Raw genomic sequence first — 22895 nt, forward strand, 5'->3', positions numbered from 1 at the left:
CCTCGCTCTCTCATACGAGTTCGTGGCATGCGATCAGCCAACGCGCGTTACACCGCGACACGTATACGTGCAATACACCTGTACACGCCAGCCGGACAACGCGTTTCCAACGGTTTCTCGCACCGGGTCGACGTCCTGCCAAAACTGCCTAATCGTGCCGCTTGACCACGAGGTGACGTGTCGCCACGAATTCGTGACTGACTCTATCGAGAGAACAGGATAGCTTTGTGCTTCGGGCTGTCCGGGTTTTTTGCAGGTTTCATAGATCATCGAGGAATTGGATTGGATCAGGTCATATTTGGGTACAATTTTTTGGGCGGATGAAAGATTTGGATCGGTAAAAGGGATAAACGGGTACGTTTGAAAATGTTTTCTTCGATCGAAGTTCCGTTAGAAAAATGGGATTGAGTCGAGCTAAGTCGAGTGCGAGTAGAATTTTTGGAAGGCTGAGAATTTTGTCTGGTGGAAGGATGGTTGCGGTAGGTTTGAGAACGATCGAAGAAGAAGCAGTTTTTCGTTTCGATCGAAATTTTATTAGAGAATTAGAATTCTATTAGTATCGTATTGGATGGATTTTTTGCTTCCTTGCAATTTCTATTAATCGCTGACACAGGACTAAGACCAGACTTACCAAACGAAGAAAACTAACGATCAACGAATCACATATCTGCCACGCAGGAACGAAGGAAGCATACGGAATGACGTCAGCCTGTTGACCGCTTTCAAAAGACGCGGATAATCGTTGTAATTTGAAAGCTAACTCGCGTAGGCCAGCTTGGAATGCGTGGTTTTTACTTTTCGCGAAAAGTGTGCCTTCGATCGGTTACGAATCGATCGCAATTGGAACGGAATGGTGGTAAGCTTATGGCGGAAGGGAAATTCCGATTTAGGCGTGCAGCGTGAGCCGCCGTGCGTACGTAATGAAGTTTCAGCTTTTAATAACAGTGCATGGTAAGCGGTCATGCATTGCGTGTAAAGTTATCGGATTTCTAGGATTTGCTTTGTGCAAACTACTAGACGATTATCATATTTTCTCCTAATTCGACTGGAGAGCCGCCTTTGTTGTTTCTAATGGGACTGAAGTCTTCTTTACACGCTGACCTTGTTTTTTTAACGTCGTCTCTATACGAAGAAGTATTATACGCATAGATAACGTTTCAAGGATGGATTTATAAATTTAATAATTAATTGTTTAATAAAATGTACTTTGCCGCGATTCTTGGATTCACGACACCAACGTAACAATGTGTGGAATATGTTTTTCATTATCAGTCTAATGAAACGTGCAGACGTTTTGCTATACTGAACGATCAAGGTAATTTTTTTGTTGGAATATCTTTCGAGGAACGTAGCTAATCTTTAATTTTTCAAAAGCCACAATGCTATTTTTAACGCGTGAAATTTTCCTCGATATGCGCTGTTACAGACTATAGTGTATGATTATATTCGTTTAAACCGTTGCACTATGACAACAACTATGACTATTACTTTCCCAACACCCGTTAGATTCGTTACTGTTTTATACATATATCATCGTAGTTGATTATAGTATGATTTGCCTGCCTTATTAACGGGAGAATTCATTTATCAAAGTTCAAGAAACTTTCGCGATAAAACCTACACAGTCACATAATTAATTAAGATATAATTATGTAGACTTCGTTAACAAATCGTTCCGTGATCATTGAAAAATATAATTTCTGCGAGTACTAATTGCACCTTCGCTTGCTTATCTACCTAAATCTAAGAGATCATTATAACAGTATAGCAGACAAAAGCCGTTCAAGCTAAAAGTTCATAAAACTATCAATTATCAAAGTTGCTTTATCAAAGTTCCTTCGAATCGTAAAACCTACGTGCAACGAACGTATCGCTTAATTGCTGTAATTATTAAGAAGAAAACATCAATTATAATTATCGACAGATAAACCACATAACAGTTCTTTAAAGTCCGCCAAGCATCGTCAAACTCGACAAAATCTACAAACTGATACTAACGTCAATAACGTTATGTTAATAGCTTTTAGATTTCCTTGTAACATTCGTAACGTTAATATGATAATAATCATCCATTACCATTATTAATTACCTTGTGCGACCGATATTACTCCGAAAAATATCATGGAAAGAAGAAAGAAGCGAGAAATATCTGGATTCGTACGCAATGCCAAGCCAATACAAAAATTGAATTTCGTTCGATTGAAATCCGAGATAGAGGAGAACCGATGTTGCTTTTAAAGAACACCGCGAAAAAGAAGAATTCAGAAGTATCTAGGTTATGTATTTATATGCATACGAAAGTGAAGAATTCCAGGTTCGATCGTGTGGTCGCGTCGGTTCGCGATCATTTGTATTACGGTATAAGATCGAAGGCGCGCGTGCGCACCGATAGTAGGTGACAATGACGATACCAAAAAGGTAGAGCATAAGTATGCAGAAGAGAGACAAACAGGGCCGATGGAGGCCGTATTCCGAGCGGCAGGAAGCTGCCAAGTGTAACGGTATCGGTGCCTGACTGCTCGCAGCCGAGCATCGCTGCCTTCACGCGTCTTCAACGATTTCACGTGCTCGATGAATATAGGTAAGCCAGCTTTTCACGTGGACGGCATTTTTCATCGATCGCAGACACCGTTTTCCATCGCTTCGTCGTTGCAAGATTATCCATCCGGACGATTACGTGCACGTATCAAATCGAAACAAATAAATATATATTTGAAATTTGATCGCAGAAATTATTCATACGCGTTATTTTCTAGCGAGGCAACTTTTTATAAGATTTTTATTAATAATTTATACGAAATTTAATTAATACGTTTCATTAATACGAAAATGCAAGTACTTTTTGTAATCGCTGTATGTCATCGGCTAAAGTCCAGAACGATTTTCCCAATTTTGTCCACCTTCGTTCACGAAAGCTTCCGTATATCGTGTAAGAACTTTTATGCAAAATATCTTAACAGAATCGAAGAATATTAAGCAGAGATTTATTTCACCCGCTAAATGTTGCAAGTAGCAGCATACTTTGGATATTTTACATACATATAGTTTGCCGAGACATTAGGGAAGCTTATGACACAGAGAAATTATTTCGCCATATCCACGGTATCTACGCTTCATTCCTATTACTGTTTTCATAAGAATCCTTGAAGATTGCAAAAGCCATCGGCATGTCTGTCAGTTTCTCATTATAAAAGTAACAGCAGAGGAATAAAAAGGCAAAGAAATTACTTTGCCATTACATACTTCCCAACTTAGAAATCGATCTCTGTAAATTGCAAGAGTCATCGGTGCGTTCTTCGGTTTTCCATTACAACGAAAGACACGCAAGCTTAATCGTGGATTCCAAGTGAAAGCAGGTACCTGTTGATAAAAAATGCGCGTGTAGGGTACGATTAATCATCCGTGGATGTTGTTGCATCTTGTAACGCTGATCACCTTCGCCGAATGCAAACATACCGAATTATGCGAACGTCTTCATCCGAGGAAGCCTACTCGAAGCGTAATTTATAGCTTGTAGGTGTCTTTGAACAAATTTATGGAAATTTGTAAATTATTTGCAATCCTGTAACGAGGTAGAATCGATATTCCGTTTTATTCGATTCTCGATTCTTCTCAGTTTTAATATATACTGTAATAAAGCCAATAAAGTTAGCTTCTCCATATTATTTCTAAAATAAAAGTAACAATGTAGTCGAAATAAATAATCCATCGTTTCGAATTATTATTTTTCGCCTTTACTTCAAATAAAAGCTCAAGCCAATTTCTTACGAAAAATGAAGCCAAATATCAGAATATTTATAAAGTCTAAATTAATCTATTCGCAATTACGCGACTAAGATTAGTTCAACAAATTTCCAAATCACGTGCGCGATCTCAATTCATCTCAAGTCTAATTTACGTCTATTCTAGAATCTTCTTAACTTCTACTCCATCTTTGATTCGTAAAGATCACAGACTGGAAGATCGCTTTTCCAATCTTCGTAAACGAGCAACGATCCAGCGACTAACGTCCGAGTTAAATTATTCGAAAAGGAAACTTTCCTTCGGCCAGGCTCGTTGCTCAACAGCTTCCTTGCCTCGCTAATTCCTTGCAAGCGGTTTTTGCGACCAACACACGCGATTTCATTTTCTACGAGGATCCAGCGCTTCGTGCGAACGAGGGTTATTAAAATGCAACAATTTCCTCGTTCCCTGGTACAATTAACCGTATTCCGCGTATCAACTTGCGCCACTGGTATTACTATAATTTCTCTGGGATCCTTCTTTCGAGATCCTTCGAAACTGCTCATCCTTCGTAGCCAGAATTTTTTTGCCAATTTTTTCATACGGCTATGCCATTTCCACCTATTCGATACGTGTTTTACGAGTAAGTACGTTAATCGTAGACAATTCTAGCGTTAGGAAAGAAATTGACAGACGATGACGAATAAGCAACAACTGTCGCGGCGATAAAACCAGACACGTTTCGATCGATCATCGATTATTTATCTTCGAGTTAATAGACTCCCTTAGAAACTCTTGGAAAAAAGGCATTGGAACGCGTTCCTGTTGCATCCTGGCTATCCAACGTTCTTTCTGTCGGATCTCGAAGCGAAGAGACGCGCGCCGGTTAAACACGGTTGCAGAAGGAAACGAAGCACCTTAGGCGGTGAAGCGAGCAGAGTCAACGGTACTTCTTGGAACTAAATTACACGTACTCATAGTACGCGCCGCGTTGATTACATAATCGGTATGAACGCCATCGGAAGAAAAGCTAAGCGGCGATCGTCGTTCCCTGACCACAAATATGGCTGACTCACAGTACGAACAATCGACGATCTACTTACTATTAGTCGGCCAACAAAATCGTTCTGGCGACTGCATTAGAAAATCTTCTAATTTTTACTCCTTCGATATTCGTTGGTACACTGCGAATATTTATGCGTTTGCGAAAATTTGAAAGACGCAGGAATGCAAACAGATACATATAACACGTAAAAGTACAAAAAGTATCGAAAACATGGTATTTGTTATAATATTTAGCGAGTGGACAAGTTTCGTATTAAACGTAACCCACATTGGCTCGAGGAAATATGAAAAATTAATTTCCTCGTAGCTAGAAAATAGCGGCGTTTCTAATAATATCTCGTACTTTATTATCGCGCCCGAATACCAATATAAGTCAACGTAAATCATCGATCATTTACGCTGTACACATAGACGAACATCAGGAGCGCTTCGTAGCGGATTCAGAAACACGACCATAGACTACATATTGTTCGACCATTTTTCGTCTCGTTCTTCTCCTTTTTACTCTTCGTTCTCCTTTCGTTCGCGCTTCTATTTCCCCCCTTCTTTTTACCTTTCTTGCGCGCAATCGACGCTCAGGAAGCATGTAATGCAATTCCGAGATCACTGTACTCTCTGTTATTCCTCGAGCTGCAAGCTCGAACGATGGCTGAAACGCATCGGTTGAAACGTACGTACCTACGATTTTAAACGATGTCGGGACGAACAGCTTCCTTTCGATATATTTCTACGTTTGTTTTGAAGCATGCGATGCCTGATTTTCATACGGGTATATGAGATGCACGATTAGGCGCGCGTGGTGGAGAGGAGAACACGGTTGGAGGGTGGTTTCTAAGCATCCAACCGATTATCGTGGTTCTCTTCTACTTCCTTGTTCTCGTTGTTCCAGTTCCTTGTACTTTAAGGCGTCTTTTCTCGGATCGTTTTTCCGACCTTTTATACTTTTAATTTCTACTTTTCTCTCGCACTAGTGTATCGTTACGAGTTGCTATTATTTCTTAACGTTGTAGTTATTTTCCCAATTCGTGCAACTATGTATAAAATCTACGGATACGACGAATCGAGTTTCAAGCTTTAATATACCGTCGTTCGATATTTCGACAAATAATAAAAAGTTACTACTTGTAGATTCTATCGAAAGACGACAGGTATCGCTTTTAACCGTTACTTTCTTATTACTTCATACATCTTACTGACATCCGTGTACCGTTGTTGTAAATCGACTAAAGCGTATTTGATACTCGTAACGTGATTCACGCGACACTTATGTGTGGTAGTGCAATATGTGTACGTAATTATAGCAATGTTCTAGGTCAATAACGTTGTGTATATATAGTTACAATTATATTTATCCACATCATGAAAGACAGTTAATTGTTACCCTCTTTATGTGCTCTGACTTCTTCACCTTTTACGTACATGGGTCAGTAGTTGTAAAAGAGTTAAACAACTATGGTTACGGTGTCATACTGACGATGTAACGTCAGATCGCAGGAATCACGGTATGGATCACGTTCCTGACAACCGTACGAATTAGTCAGCCGTAGAATGTGAATGGACAAGCGTTTTCCGTCGTCGAAGGCACTTCGCCAGGGCGCAGTCGTTTGCCTTCAACGGCTGCGACCCCATTTGTGGCATTCCATACTCCCCTTCACACGTCCCATCCCCTCCTTGCTACAGCCAACCTTATTCGATACTTTTGTCTTCACGCAGCGCTGCCTTCTTTCTTTTTTTTTAATTCTGCCTTTCTTCTTTCATCTCGACAGAAGACGCTTGCGTAATTGTGACCAGGCTTCGAGCTCTCTACGATCGTTGGACGAGGAATCGGTGGATCATGGGACACATAGGATGCTGGTAAGAATTTTTTTACGATAGAAAATTGGTTGGTGAATTTTCATGGTCAAAGAGATACGCTGTCATAAAAAATGTTTATTTTAAAGTCGAACGATATAGGATCGCGTGTTATTCGTATCGAACGTTACTATAAATTGGACGATCGATAACTTAAAATCCAACAAATTAACATAAACACAGAAACAGGGAAATCTAACGAACCTTCGTCCCTAATTTTCCTTATCTTTTCAAGTATTATCCACAAATAAATTTTCTAATTCTCACAAATAAACGATACAGAGCTCTATCTTATCTACGCTATCCATTATTCAACGTCTTCGCTTTTATACGCTTTAGTGCTCTAATTATAACGTAATATTTAAAAGACTCATTTACATTTACTTTTATTTAAAATAGCAAAATTGTATAACATTATCTTTTCATTTCTATTTTACAATAAATACAATGACACTTTTAAATAAATTACGAAATAAATACGAAGTTTTACAACATTACCTAAATTATTTTGATATGTGAAGATAACGTTTGATTTATAAAAAGAATCAGGTAGTATGTTAAAGTTTGGCAAACTTTAGGAACAAGTGACAAACGTATGGTAACAGGTTTCATTGGATTTTTCCAAAGTTATCAGTGGCTTATCGTTCCTTAAAAACATCCACGACATCTCGTTCATCTTCACTGCGTAAAACTCGTCTCTTTTGGGAACCATAATCTTGTCTGTGACCACGGTATCGTTGTTGACGATTCCTGAAGAATATCCCATGAATTCGCACAAACTTGTTAAATCTTCTTCGTCCACGGTAGGACTTGGGAAGCATTCCGTGTACCACACGCCGTAACTTCGACGAATCACTTCTCCAGAGCTATCGTTAAAATTGAAAATTGAAAATTTATTATAAGTTTAGGATTTAATGTCGGATCCTTCATTTACGAGATAATCGTATAAATCGTAAATTGAATGCGAAGACGAATTGAATATACGAGAATTAAAGAGGAAAAATCAATCAGATTTAAAAATACATCTGTGAAATGGGTGAATTTTTAAAGACTAGACAATTAAAGATATTAAATAGGAATTATAAATACCTGTCGTTTGAATATAGTTTCAACATTCTACACGTTGCTTCGTCGTCGCCGTTAGGACAATCTTTCACCCCATCGCAAATAAAATCTTGTGCAATGCAGGTGTCGTTTTCGCTTGTTCTATCGACAGACAAAACCATTATCAACTCTCTACAATTGCGTTTATTTGTAAGTGTTTATTACAGTGTTTATTGTAATCTCGTAACTGAGATTCAGAAAATGTAATAGTTTTCGTGTATGGATTTCTTGGTTATATTATAGGGCTAGGCTTATAAAATATGAACAAACATACCGACGTCATTGTTACAGCTCTGCTTCGTTAGTTGTCACTTAATAATTGAAATTATATAAAAATGTCGAGTTGCAAAGAAATTCTTACGTTTTGCATTTGAAGCTGAAATCTTTGCAAGAACACATTTCCGGTGATTCGTCAGTTTTATCCAGACAGTGTCGTACGCCGTCACACAATCGCTCTGGCGATGTTAATTTCAGATATTCTGCGCAGGTACATATCGTAGGTTCATCGGATCCATCGTAGCAATCGATATTTCCATCGCAAAACGCACTTTTGTCGACGCATTTGCCATTTCTACAGCGAAGCTGTGTCTTCATGCAGTCTTAACGTTTAAAATATATACGTCTTTTAATCATTCTTTATGTAATACGAAGAAATTATTTTTTCATACATTGTTTTTTGTTAATATTTGAATTTTAGTTCGATATTTTCTCTAGTTTTTGAAATCCAAGTAAAATTTCTAGTATTACAAATTTATTTGCCAGTCTTAATGCAAATTTAAAAGCAAACATGTTTATTCTACGCAAACATATAGATTCAATGAATATAAATAAATCCAAGTATCGAACAATCGATGTATATAATAGTCTAATTATTGTACAGTTAAGAGACTCAAAAATTTAAAATTCTTAGAAATATTCAAATTATCGTAGCACTTACTGCAGCTGTCCACGCTATTTTCACAATTTTCTTGGAATTCTTTGCAATATCTCGTGTCCTCGTCTTCTTCTCCACGACAATCCGGAATACCATCGCAAACCCGGTTTTGCGAAATACACTGTCCAATGTTGCATCGGAAACCCGTACAAATTGGTTCCACCGACTGTCTTGGAGCATCTAATTAAATTTACATATAATTTAATATATTTAATATAAAATGTAGTACGATACAATGTAATTTTAATACGAATTTAGTATGGATAATTTGTATAGTTTTACAGGTTTATAGAGTAGAATTTTAGATTGGTAGCGTTAGTAGTATTAGAGTAGAATGCACATTTACCGATTACTTCCATCAGATAGGGATTTACGTGTTCGATACTCGTCATATTTTGCGCATTTTGGAAATTACAAATTCCTCTGTTATCTTGGAAAACGGAGGCAGGATACCATCCCTTTCTGCCACGACAGAATATTATGCCACTCCACCTCGATGTCTCACTTTCCTGAACAACGACGAATGATACTTATACAATCGTTTTTTAATACGAATAAGACGTTATAAAATCGACAAGGATTTATTTCCAAAAATCGTTCATATTTGTTTGTTAGTGAATAAATTGATAAAATTTTTTAATAAAATAGGATTTACCGAACATTCGGGATTCGAAATATTCACGAAGCATCGTTGACAACTTGAGCAATTCTCAAAAATAATTTTCAAGAAAACAGACTTTATCTCGTAGGCTTCGTTCGTTCCAACAGCCACGCAAGTGTCCATCGCTCCTGGTAGATAAATCCTGTAGATATTCGATAAATGTTTATAAACGATTCGACAAATTTTGCCAAATTTAGTTTGTTGTATTTACGTTTTGTTGACGAACAATGGTTGCACGTGACGACTGAAGTGGGCTCGATTTTTCAAGTGCAATAAAATCGACACCGAGTTATTCACATAATGCACCTCATCGATGGTCGATACCTGTTGATGAGGACCGTTTATCTGACGGAATAATCGACCATAACCGAGTACGGCTGCTACATAATTTGTATTCAACCTGGAAATAATTTGCAAATGTCGTTCGTTAAAAACCAGTAAGTTAATGTTACAGTCGCAAATTTAAAGTAATATCAAATAAACAAAGCATATTTTTTAATATCTCGAAGACAAACATTTTGACATCTGTCAAAAACCCTTGGAAAGAAAAATTTCTGTGATTCTATGTTACGATTCAAACATGAAAACTCAATGACTCAATTCAACCAGATAGATTCCACGTAAAGTACTTACAGACTTCAAATTTTTCAAACTTTCCAAACCTTTCGTCGCGTAGCAAAGAATTTATCGCTTTAACGAGTAAAATTTTGCGCTGGAATTATGCAAACTTCGCATGAAATTCCTTGATGCAAAAAGGATTAGACGATTAAATGTTTTTCAGCGAATACTAATCCACTCAAATCCATAAAATTTACAATTGTACGAAGTTCACGTAAAATTTTTTGAAACCTACGATTCTTCGAACCAAATAGAATCCGCTCGAAATTCTTTGAAACTTCGAATTTGTTGAGTTTTTAAACGTTTGAATAGTCGAAATAGCTTCGATTACCTGACGTTCTCGAGACATTTCGCGGCGGACAGTAACCAGTTCGAGTCCAAGAGCAGCGCCATGCAACGGTAGCGTCCGTCGACAAAGATGGCAGCCAACCAGGGCCACAGGTAGTCGCGGTTTCCGGTTCTATCGTCGATCGCCAAGTGAGCGTACATACTGCCGCTTGGTATCGCTGCACAGTGAACGTAAAGTCCCAAACATGTTTCGTCCTTTTCGTCCAGAGAGGCCGCTGATGAGTTCTCTTGGTACGTGGAGTCCCCTTTGCGCCATTCTATCCTTTCCAGTTGCGAATTTTTCACGACGATGGACTTCGACGACCGAACGTTTCTTTCAGCGAAAAATAAATAACTAAATAAGCCTCGGAATTTTTACTCCTATTTCTTCCTCCTCTTTCTTCGTATCAGAGGAATTTTCATTCTCGAAGAAAGATTATTGGATTTATTATGGAATATCAAGCATCGAACTTTAGCTGTGTCTTTAAGGATGTTGAATCAGCGGAGAGCACAAGTGATGGAATTTGAAGTTGTGCATTTGAAACCTTATGGAAACCGTTCTATTCATAGGAATCTTCGGGACCGTTTAGACGATCGATATTATTGTCGATATTAAAGGTTCTCGACATTGTATTGACAATATATATATATATATATTGTCATTATATTGATGAGGATCCTGGATATTGACAGTAATATTGACAATAGTACTGACGATAATATCGATTATCTAAACGCTCCTTTTCACGCTATTCCGGCACTACGTTACGTAGGTACCGTGTGCAGTTTCCGAAGATAATCGAAAAATCAAATTCAAGCGTGGAATATAAAACGATTAAAAATTCGTAGAGTTGAAAATATACTTACGCAAGACCAAAGTATTCGCACATATTTTGTCCAATGATCGAGGCAGTAGATTGGTTTTTGTGCATTCTAGGACGATGACAAGTTGGTTGCCATTTTCCCTCGATGTATCTAGTCAGAATTCCTTGTACGTTTAAAAATGGTCTTCTATCACCATCGAGATATATACGTTGACCATCGGTCAACGTGACTGTAAGAAAGAAGACAAATAAAACTTTAAACTGTAGTAATATATTTTTGTATAAAATTGTATAAAACAGTATATACGTATAAAATGTATATCGAATAAATAAAGAAGTTTTATCTTAAAAATTTGGTAAATTAAAAATGACTCACAGCAGTCGAGCTCGTCCTCCTTAAAGATACAATCGAAGTTTCCATCGCAAATTTTCGCCATCGAAACGCAGGTTTTACTCGTCTTGCACAAAAATTCATTCTCAGCACAAATTTCTATAAAATAAATAAAGTATTAGTTACACTTGATTGTACAATTATTCTATACTGCATAATTCTTTTCTATTTAATGGTATAATTAAAAAGGTACGATAGTTGAATAATTAGTTACCGCAGTCCTGCTCGTCCGTTAAATCATCGCAATCTACGTAACCGTCGCATATAGCACTTGGTTTTAGATTCCGCAAATAGTTCTTACAAGTGCAATTCATTTCGTCGCTACTGTCTTCGCAATCCACCACTCTGTCACATCTTTTCTCAATTGGAATAGTTTGAAGCAATCTGTGAATTTTACAAATACGATAATATGTCGGAATTGCTGAAATAAATATATTTGTCGACTAACGCGTTTCGTGTTGAATATTTTAATTAAAACAAAAGTACCTTGTACAAGTGAATACCGTAGGAAAAGATGTCTCTATTAATGGCGAAACAGTTTCAGTGTAAATAATAGTAGAAGTTGTCGAAGTCGAGATATCGTCACCCTCGGATTCCGAGTCATCATTTTCCTGTTGCGTAAACACGGATTCCTCAGTCGCATTGTCGATCGTATCGTAAGACGTTGTGAACTCTAAAAATAATTTACATACGAATGCTGTTAGAATTAAAAATTTGTCATTTCGTTTTTAATAGAAGTTGAAAAGCGTTATTAAAATTAAACCTTGAATATAATCCCGATTTATTAGAGTCAAAATTATTACGACGAAGCAAATTACTATAAGAAATTGTGGAAAACCTACCAGTGGTGATTATCTCGCTAGACATCGTAAAATTATCTATACTTGGCGTTGATAGTATAGGCTCGAAATCGTGAGTGGCGTTCTCCATCTGCTTGTAAAGGGGAGAATTGTTACAATCGACTTCGTCTTCGCCGTTCAGACAATCGACTATTCGATTGCAACGCGCTTCGATCGGTAAACATTTGCCTAGGCCTCCGTCGCAACTAAATCCTGGACATTTTTCCAAAGGAGTGCGCCTTAGAGGAGGCACACCTCGACCATCTAAATATCAAGCATAAATATAGCAGCACACGAAAATGTGATATTTGTTAATTTTCTATTTGTTCTACTCTTGTTCCACTGGTTCTACTTGTTCTATCGGCTTTATTTGTTCTTTCTACTCGTTTTGCATGAATTCGAACAAGAAGATAAAAGTGCCAGAGATATGACTCACTGGAAATTTCTTGAATCCAACTTAGGAAGTAGCTGACTCTCGCATAGGTTCCCGGTTCATCCGGTCGAGCGCAGCCTTGTCCGTGACTAACTACGCCTGCCACGTACCACTGCGATGTCGAGTACGGATTTCTACGAATGAATGACACGAATTAACCAAATTATAGACTAAACTCTGAATTACACTAGCTAGACTCTCTCGAATAATAATTTCCTAACATTATATGGTTGAATACTTCAACGATGGAGCGCAGCAATCGACGCCATGAATTCCAAAACAATAATTAGAAACGCTTTTACGAGAAAAATGGTGATTTAACAACGTTAGAGATGTATACACAGCGAAGGTGTATACATAAGCAATCCACAGAGGAAAAATCAGTAGGACGAATAAATAAAAAAAAGATTGTATTTTTGGAAACATCGATCGGTGGACCTGCCAATTAAAAGCTACATTATCTTTAGGGAAATAATCATTTTGTTTATCGTTGGTCTCTTAATATCTTAGTTATCCTTGCCAATAGAAAAAATGATTTTTTCCATTAGTTGGATAATCATATACCTGCATAATAAAGGACCGCCACTGTCTCCTTGACAAGCATCACGACCTCCGTGAAGATATCCAGCACAAATGGAAGCGTCGTTCTGGTCTTCTTCGTACTTACAATTTGCTAATATCGGAACTTCTACTTCCCTCAGATGATCGGCTGGAAAATCCAAGAATTATATCAACTTAATTAGATTTGTCTCGTTACCAAATCAATTTTATTAAAATTGATATAGTCGCTAAATCAAATTCATTACATTTTTTTTTTTTTTTTTGAAAAGCTTGTCATTAACTTTGGTACAGCTTATCATTGGACGAAGTTCGTTAAATTTAGTATAGTTTATTCATCAGTGAATCGTACACATTTGTGCAATTTAGAGGAAATTTATGAAATTTAGACCGAAAGGAAATGTCTTACGATTTAATCCATACTCTGTGGTAGTACCCCAACCAATCGCTATACAAGTTGTATTAGGTTCTGGTTTGTTTCTCCACATGGGTCCTAGGAGATTCGGGCCAGGAAGACAAACTGGTCGCACCCATCGATTGAAACGCAGAGGATCGTCCAACATAATCATACCAATGTCGTTCTGCAGATGTCTAGCGTTGTATTGCGAATACATCACCGTGTACCGTGCTTTTCTGGATTGTGACATCGGCGAGAAAGAATTTTGACGAAGTATTCCAGCCTGGACCTCAAAATATTGGCCTACGTAGCTGTTTACAAATTTAATAGTCACATCGTGAATGAATAGCTTTTTCAACGTTTTTCGAAATATTTATATCGTTTGATCGTACGCCACGTCAATTTTTGGAATGATTTACAAATGGAAGGTATCAAATTTACGAATAAAATGATACATCGATATGACAAACGACGCTGCTAGAGAATGCAATACGTTTTTATATAATTTAGTCTTAAGTAGACGAAAATAAAAACAAATTCATCGAGAAAGTCAAATATCGTGACAAAAAGCTATTTCTCACGGACATATTCCAGACGACTATGAATTTATTCTTATAAAATGACATGTTTCTGCATCTCTACGTTGAAATACATAGAAACAATATTCATGTACACAAATTACAATTGCTACTTGAATCTCTCGAATTTATTATCATATGCTGCCATACTTTTAATTACTTTTTTCGTCTACTGTCAATGATAATCATCCAAAAATTTTCAAGCATTCGTCGAAAATCTATTTTTAAAGCGTACAAATGCCTGTACCCTTCGAGACAGTGAGCAGCTGTAAGCACCCAAAGTTCGTTCAGAATAGTACCGCCACAATAGAAAACGCCATCCTTGTAAATGGCCACCAGAAACGGCCAGGCTTTCGGATGACTCGCACGACCACCTACGACGCGCAATTGCGAACCAACTATATCGTCCTGCTTCCTGCCCATCTTCTTACTTTCGTTATCTCCTGGATCTATATTGTCATCGTCCGATGGTAACACAATTTTCTTATTTTCATTATGTCTTACATCCTCGTATTCGATATAAGTATCATCGTCAGGTGGAAACATAATTGCATCGTACATCTGTAAAGGAGCTCGGTCCTCTTTTTCCAGTATGTGCGGTCGTAGATAATCCTCGTGGGAAAACACGGTAGTTCCGCACGAGAATCGTGGACAACGTACGAAAATCGCTGTGTCCATGCACGAGGGAATTAATTTCGTTTGGTTGTTCACTCGTGTTAGATAGGGGCCGTGGTACGCGTTGCCTGGCACGGAATGCACTTTTATTTCGGGAGCTTTGCTGTAATAAAATTTGAAAAAAAATCAAGATTATTAGTAACGCGATATGTCTTAAGACGAGTAACCATCTAAAAATGTCGTGTGAAAATTAAAATGAATTGCAGTTAAGCCCAGATTCGTTCAAGGATGAATAGTTCGAATGGCCGGAGTTCGTACTAATTAAAACGCCCAGATAAACGGAATTCTACTCGACTGCAGAACCCTACGAGTTCTAGAGTTTCAGAGTTCTACGAAGTTCCGACGTTCCAAAGTTCTACAGTTCTACGATCAGAGTTCTGGAGTTTTGGAATTTAAGAGTTCTAAACTTCTCCGACCTTTACTTTTAGGTTTCCAGTTTTACAGCTCTCGAATATTTACTTTTAGATCTTTAGAGTTCTAAAGTTTCTGAATCGTTTAGTTTTGGATTTCTAAAGTTCTAAAGATCCGAAGGCCCAGAGTTCTCGAGTTTCACAGTTCTAGAGTACTGTGGTTCTAGAATTTTACTGTTCCAAAATGTTAGACCTCTGGAATATTCCAAATTTTCGAGTTCTTAAGTTTTATCCTACTTGATTTGCGAGCCAATTTCAGAGATGCAGGCATCCTTGGCCCATGCGTCGATCGGAGGGCACACGGGGTACCATTGGCCCTTGTAGTTCTTATGGAGATATCCTTCGGTGTAGCCGATCGTGAATAACTAAAGAATATGTGTGTATATTTAACAACGTATTATAAAGCGTACCTAGTGTACGTACGTACAAAACACGATATCTAATACATAAGATAACGCGTGATTGATCATATTTGCGAATGATAGGGGAAATTGCATTCGTGATTTACATTTTTTCCTTCGATGTACGAGGGAGTGAGAATATTGCAGTCCGTTTCGTCTTTCCCATTAGCGCATTGCCGTCTCCCGTCGCATCGTTGGGAAAGCGGTACACAAGTGTCAGTGGTGTATGGTCTTTGCCAATCGTTGCAGCTAAACGAAGTTTTTGGACAACCTGAAAAGCGTAACATGTACTTAAGATAGCAGAACATAAGAATTTTACGTTGCGAGTTAGTAAAACAGGATCTTCCTTCCACGGATAAAATAGTTCCAATTGGAAAATAAAATCGCAGTACCTAGTGCCATCTCGTGCAAAATATTCACGTTCGTATCGAGACTAAGATGTAAACTGATTTTATGTGAAATTTCAATATCTCGCGTTTGATATTTACATATTGACGCTTCTCGTCAGTGCTTATATCGATCACACGCTACAACGAGAGATATTTTATATTTTATATCGGATAATTGACAAGAACTTCGATGTATATGTTACTCCATCGATGAAACAGAGTTCTGTTGTACGCGCATAAGAGGTATAACATATGAAAATTAGCGTCAAATTGATGCGAGGATCTTCAAATTGTGGAATGATGACAAAATGATAAATAGTCTTCAAATTCTAGAATCCTAAGATTCTGGAGCGCCGAAATAGAAGTAGAACTAGAGTGGTAGAATTCCGGAGTACCAGAGCACTCGAGTTTCGGGGGTTTTAAAGTTAAAAATTAATATCTTGCAGTTCCTGAATTTCGCAGCTCTCAAATTCTAAAGATCCGCATTCTTAAGTTCTAAAGTTTCGAATAAAAAATCTAGAGTACTAGATTCTTGACCTTCGAAGTTTGAAAATTCTCAAGTACCTAAGTTCTACAGTTCCAGAGAGCGAAAAGTTTTCAGTTCTAAGCTTACGGAGTTACGGACGTTTAGTTTCCAGAACCTCGGAATTTTCAAGCTAACAAATTTTCAACTTTTCGTATTAAAAAGCAAAAATTTATTCTCACCGAAACATCCCAACTCATCTTCCCCATGCGGACAATCGAAATACCCATCGCAAAGTCGCTCGAGCGATATTCGATCTCTGCAAGAACACGTCCTCTCGTCGCTAGCGTCGTGACAATCCACCACACTGTCGCACCACTGCGATCTCGATACACATCGCCTGCCATCATTGCATCGAATCGTATTGGAGGGACACTCGTCGGGATATCCTACCACATAAAATATCAAAAACAACGATCAAACAATAAATCATTAAAGCCACGCGGTAGAACTCTGTTTATTGGAATTTCATTATTCCTCCATTTATCGATTGTATCATATTCAAGAATCGTATTTATTGCATTTAACCATATTTGTTCGTCGTTGCATCTTTCCAATCCATCTTCTAGCAAACACATAACCCTTTCATTCTCAAATTACTTGGATCGAATTCTAGTTCTAACAAATAGAGTTTTGCTACATCTTTGGAACACGCCCTTACTATGCAGAAATTCCTCGTCGTCCCTCTTCTCGTTAGCAAAAGTATCCTCCGCCTCTTCCTTGTCATACGCGACGGAAGATCTCTGATACTCGGAGACTCCAGGAATAGCCGGGAACTGGAACGTTGGTGCAGGAATATACGTGCAGTAATAAGGCGTTTTGCTATTAGAATTGGCTGGGGCGCTGGAAGACGTTTGATGTCCAGGGATAGGTGGAAAATTCAGAATCGCAGGGCCTGATGGACCGACTCTTTGACCGCTGGATGATCCAAAATTACCAGGGCCGGGTTGCAGTGGTAATACTTGTGCAGGAGATTGCACTTGCACGTAACCTTGCATTTGATCGAGATTCTGGAAACCTTGTCGTTCGGGTTGCATCGAATACGCGTACGAAATTCCCGGAGAGGATGCCGGATACATGGTTTGACCTGGACCCGATTGTTTTGTTGGATTATTATTCGCGCTTGGACTGTAGAAACAGACTCGATGAGGCACCCAGGAGATCGTTGGGGTCAGTACTAGCTGTTGACTCGATTTTATCGTTTCCGCCGTGGGAATCATTCCTGAAGGTAATTCTTTGGTTCCTTTGGCGACGATTCTTCCATACTTATCGCGGAAGACCGGTTTGCTGGAATTTTTGCCTGCTGAAATTGAAAACTTTCATTCTTATGTTATCGCTAGATTTTCTAATAAATTCGTTCGTCGTTAGTGTTATATTTTCAAGAATATCGTTTCGTTATTTGTATTATCTGTCATGAATAAACATACGATAAATAAATCGTATTATCGTATCAACAGCGTGAAGATAATAAACTTCTATCGAACGAGTGTTTGGACCGGTAAAAGAAATAGAAAGAAAAAAGAAAAAAAAGCTATTCATACGCATCGACTTAGCATAAACAAATTTGACGGGACATTTTCGTCATTCGAACATAGAATGAAGTGATAAATTATACATCTACCGTTTTCACCTTCCCCTTCCGCTACCTTCTGCTCGTGACCTTGGTTCGGAGGATGCACCGAAGGATGCAGCGGGTTGATCGCAATTTTCCTCACGTCGCCATCGCCTAGTTTGGCTGTCACGTCCGTGGTCCGCTTAGTATCATCGTTTCCGATCATTTGGTCGTTGATTCTGACCGTTGTTTCTTCCGCCTTCGGTGTAGTCGACAAGTTGGTCGTTGCATTAATCGTATCCACTTCCGTGGACGCGCTCGTCGCTTTATATTCCATCGTTCTAGTCGTGGATGAGCTAATGTTAACATTACCATTTACTAAGAAATATCAGCGAAATTATCAACATTTGAAAAGAAATATTTCTACGAATATACGGAGAGATAAATTTATTCATTTATTATGGAAACAGAGATTTATTCGTTTATAGAAAATTTAATTAATACGTAAAATATTCAAGGTATAGCCCTCTGTACAACGTGCAATAGGTAAAATAATTTTCAACCTAAATTTCATTTCCTTAAGCGTAAAATTCGCAAAAATATTTGTACCGATATTCGTAAAGACATGAATTTGCATAAATAGTCGAACGATACTCACATTCTCTCAGCCGTTTCCAATTCTTTCGTCGTTCGATTCAAATCCCCTTTCCCATTACCTCCGAAACTATCCTTAAAACTTGCCGTAGTCGATTTCTGTACGTTTTCTTCGACCTTGGTCGTTTTCAATGTACCAGCATTCACGAAATCGCTATTCAAATTCTGTTTATCGTCGTCGTGTTTCTCGTCATTTAACAAATTAGTTACGATATCAACGTTGTTCTTAATCTGACTATGATCAGTGTATTCCTGCATCGTTTCTGCGTTGCTCATACGAGTATTCGGATCAGAATCTTCGATAAACGTAGTCGCGTCGTTCTTGCACTGCAGACACTCGACTAGTTCGACGAATTTCGATTTGATAGGACTCGTCTTCGTAGAAAAGTTCTTGAAAAATGCCTGCAAATGTGGCACACTGCTGTTCACGATGCTCACGATGCTCCACATCGAATCGATCACTTCCTTGCAGTGTTCCATATTCTGCTTACAGGCACTCGCATTGGCATCTTCGCGTTTCCGACGAGATTCACGCATCAGTGCTATCGAGTGCAACTGATTTTGTTGATCAAGCTGATCCTTGTACAAGTATCGATGCAGACTTTGTAGGGCTGGATTTGTCGTTTTCTGCTGTGCAGGGTAGTTGTTTCTTATGAAATTTACTTGTTCGTTAGCTCTTTGTATTTTGTGCGCCGTGTAGATGTAGCCTATTGCGAATTAAAATATCGTCGTATTTATTTATTTATCGTAGGTGTAATACAGAAAATTTGTTTGTTCGAATTGGTGATTTTAGTGGTTTATAATTGGCTAGTAATTGGTAATTTCAGCGAATTGCGTTAACATAGGGTACAGCGAGAGAAAGAGACAGATTCACGATTTTTCATTGGTCCTGCATCGAATTTCGATTTAAGCGAATATTTTTATAGGTTCTCGAATGGTAGAATATTAGAAAGCTAACCAGAATGAAAGTGCGAACGCGTGAAGTTTGCATCCGATTATTACCGACGCAAGGATTTCTCTTTCGCAAAATCGATATTCACGTTTCTAAATACGAAACCTCGTAATACGTTCGATTACTATAGGTTATCGATGACTCAGGATTTTCTTCTAACTTTTAATATCGTTAATCAGACAGATGAGAACGATTTCGAGAGTTTTAATTAAGTGAAACGAACATTTCGATCTTTTGAAAAGTCATAGCATCGCGAAACTATTCGTAATAAAAATGCATAGTGCTCTCGACTAGAGTAGTTCATTGTAAATTACGAATGTTGCGCTTCGTAACAAATTAATAACGCGATAAATGATTCACTCTGATATCAAAGTTTTTCTTTAAATCGCATTCCTTACTCCATCATACTCTTACGTGAACCAGATCGTTAAAAAGAATTCCTAAAAACGCGTAGTTAGTCTATAAACTATCAACGAAAAATTTATTACGATTCGCGTGTAGTTCCGATATTAAAAGCGTCCCTAATTCCAGTTACGTGGAATTCCAGCCGTGAATGAATAGAACAAAGATTTACACACCTGAAACAACAGCCAAATATATCAAGAATCCAGCAAAAGACAGGATCAATACGAGGATTAGACTTTGCACCAGATACACTAGTCTATGGCGTCTCATAAATTTCAAATGCGTATATTTGCTCGAGCTTCCACTATGTTCCGTCGCACTTGCTGAAATTGAAACGTAACATACGAGATGTAGCGATGTGACGATCGAGATCTATATCGGATAAGCGTCTCGTATACGCGTGTCTATGTATCAGATTGAAAATAAATAGACAAACAAGACGATCGGAAAATATCAAGGTATCGGCGTACCGCTTTTCGAAGTTGTTAAGTTAATGCAACACTGCTTGTCCGTTATTGGTACATTTTCCAGCTTCGTAAGAGAGATCTTGTACTCTGTATTCATGGTGACGAGACTCGTACAAACCTGAGTGAAAAGAGAGCAAAAGGTCACGTCGAGGAATTTCCTATGTAACTTGCGCGCGATCGATGCCGACAAATAACACCGATGTTATATAATTTTGGTAATTTTCTTATTTACAAATCGGCCATTCCGTACCACGTTTATTAAGTAGTACGCAGTGGAAAGTATGTTTGAAACATTAATATCGATCGTCGATCGTCGATCTAACAATTAGAAATATTCGATTAAAGATATTTCAACATTTTTCATTATTCGGAACAATTATTTATTGTAGAGTACGTATTACGTTTATCCGTAGCGGTATCTTCGATGCAAATGATTATCGCGTTAAAAAAAAGATACAAATTCTTTCATAAAATTATAGAAACATTTTATTCCGGCAGAATTGTATCTCTCGATGATATTTCATAATTCAACGTTCACGTTACGAAGCACTATCGATCTTTTCCATCGATTTGAAATATCGAGTATCAAGTTTCCATCGTGAAACGCGCAACATTTTGCATCGTTCGCGATTCCGGTTTCCGGTACGGTGGTTCTTTGAAAGTATACGAAATAGACGATACTCACATTCGCAAGGTCTTAGAGCGCTTCTCTTCGCCGTTTCTATTCGACGGATCGCCGTAGGTATTCTCGCCGAAACAACCTCGAAAACGTTTCCGGAAAACTTGCTTCTTGTCAACGATCCGTGCACTCGATGCAACCGATGCACGTGAAATAACTCGATGTTCGATCCGACGAACCAACGATGGTTTGGATCGAACGTGTCAGCAATACGACTTGGCTAAAAATCGGGCTAACGAGATTTCATCATCGTGATAAAGTGAATGACCCTTTAAATAGGAGTATAAGCATCGAACGCTAAATTAGCAATAAGATTGTTTCGCGTACGAATCGATCTTTTACATTTATTTCCTTCTATTCTTTTTTCGACGATGGGATCGACGGACGGATAGAAAAATGAACGGATGCGTTGGCGAACGAATGAAAAAATAGATGCAAAAAAATTGTAAATCGTAATTGAACGGAATATCGTAATTTACAATCAGATACAAATTGTTCCGACACAATGTCCTGTATCGATAAAGTTACGCAGATTGGTGACGTTGTTTGGTTAGTGGTATGAGAAAGGATAAACACGAATTGGGGGTGAATTTTTTGGTAGACGAAAAAGTAAATGGATGTATGAGTTGATACGAAAATCAGTGGATTTATGTGTAAATAGGGAAAGAAGGGATGTACGAATAAATGAACGAAGAAAGAGAATTTAGTATAGATACTACCGTTTTGTTCCTTGTTTATTGTGAAATCTCTAGTTTCACAAATTGAAATAAATGCTTATTAAATGATAATCCTACTTCTGTTCATTATTTTCGCCCTGTCTTGAGCGTAATAAGATCCCAGCTGTCATCAATTTCCATTAATTACTGTGTATACGTAGGCCGTTGGAATGCACGAGACTTGCAATTTTACGACGGAGAATGTTTCAAATTGTCGTTTGTTATGTCTATATATGATTGTTGCGCGGAAATAGATTTTTCAAACTACTATTGATATTCCACGAATTTTACGAACGAATAAATGTACCAAACGTCCTCGCGAGAGATCCTCAACGTATTCGAATGTTCATGATATTTCTATCCTTTCTCGTGTTACAGGTTTTGCAAGATGAAATATCTTTTTGGTAGATCGTTTTCAGACCCAAATCTTTAATAAGATAACTTTTTATGGAAACTAAACAAATGCATGGATCGGCGTAGAAACATTTACCTTGGGCATCTTTCTTTTCGAAATATACCTTTCATTTAGAGATTTATTTCACTCTTTAAACATTACAACGAGCAGGTTATTCCGGGAATTTTATATCTTCGATAATTCACTCAGTCTAGCCATTTTTCAATTTCTTTCAAACTTTGTTAATACAATTACAACAGTGTTAATGAAATTTCACAATGTTTCGCATGACGCACATAATTTACTCGTAAAGGACGTCTGCAGGTATTCTAATATTTTCGTGAGCCTTGTGTATATGTACAGAGCAAATGTGCG

The 22895-nt window shown here is 37.9% G+C and overlaps 2 protein-coding genes across 3 annotated transcripts in view; one reads left to right on the forward strand and one right to left on the reverse strand.

Annotated features, from left to right (window-relative positions):
- Nucleotides 1–22895, forward strand: part of CDase (neutral ceramidase) — a 139656-nt gene that overhangs the window by 68370 nt on the left and 48391 nt on the right. Inside the window, exon 1 of one of the 2 annotated variants that reach the window (XM_069128180.1) lies at nt 6555–6642. The exons of the other annotated variant lie outside the window; for it this stretch is intronic. The gene's annotated coding sequence lies outside the window, so the exon portion shown is untranslated. Of the gene's footprint in view, nt 1–6554; nt 6643–22895 lie in introns of those variants that run through there. 2 annotated transcript variants of the gene reach the window in all.
- ndl (serine protease nudel) lies at nt 6704–21573 on the reverse strand. The gene is made up of 26 exons (XM_069128481.1): nt 21417–21573; nt 20735–20849; nt 20438–20587; nt 18912–19614; nt 18323–18609; nt 17363–18004; nt 16884–17090; nt 15897–16060; nt 15626–15753; nt 14551–15081; nt 13738–14036; nt 13335–13479; nt 12774–12904; nt 12341–12601; nt 11985–12171; nt 11713–11882; nt 11484–11597; nt 11151–11337; nt 10288–10617; nt 9550–9738; nt 9333–9480; nt 9024–9186; nt 8681–8857; nt 8105–8342; nt 7729–7845; nt 6704–7505 (listed from the first exon to the last, which is right to left on the reverse strand). The coding sequence occupies exons 2-26, from the start codon at nt 20826–20828 to the stop codon at nt 7214–7216; spliced, it is 6054 nt and encodes a 2017-aa protein (XP_068984582.1). The 5' UTR covers nt 20829–20849; nt 21417–21573; the 3' UTR covers nt 6704–7213.

The sequence above is a fragment of the Bombus flavifrons genome, chromosome 15, assembly GCF_040668555.2.
Source record: "Bombus flavifrons isolate JBK064 chromosome 15, iyBomFlav1_principal, whole genome shotgun sequence".
NCBI classification, from domain to species: Eukaryota; Metazoa; Arthropoda; class Insecta; order Hymenoptera; family Apidae; genus Bombus; species Bombus flavifrons.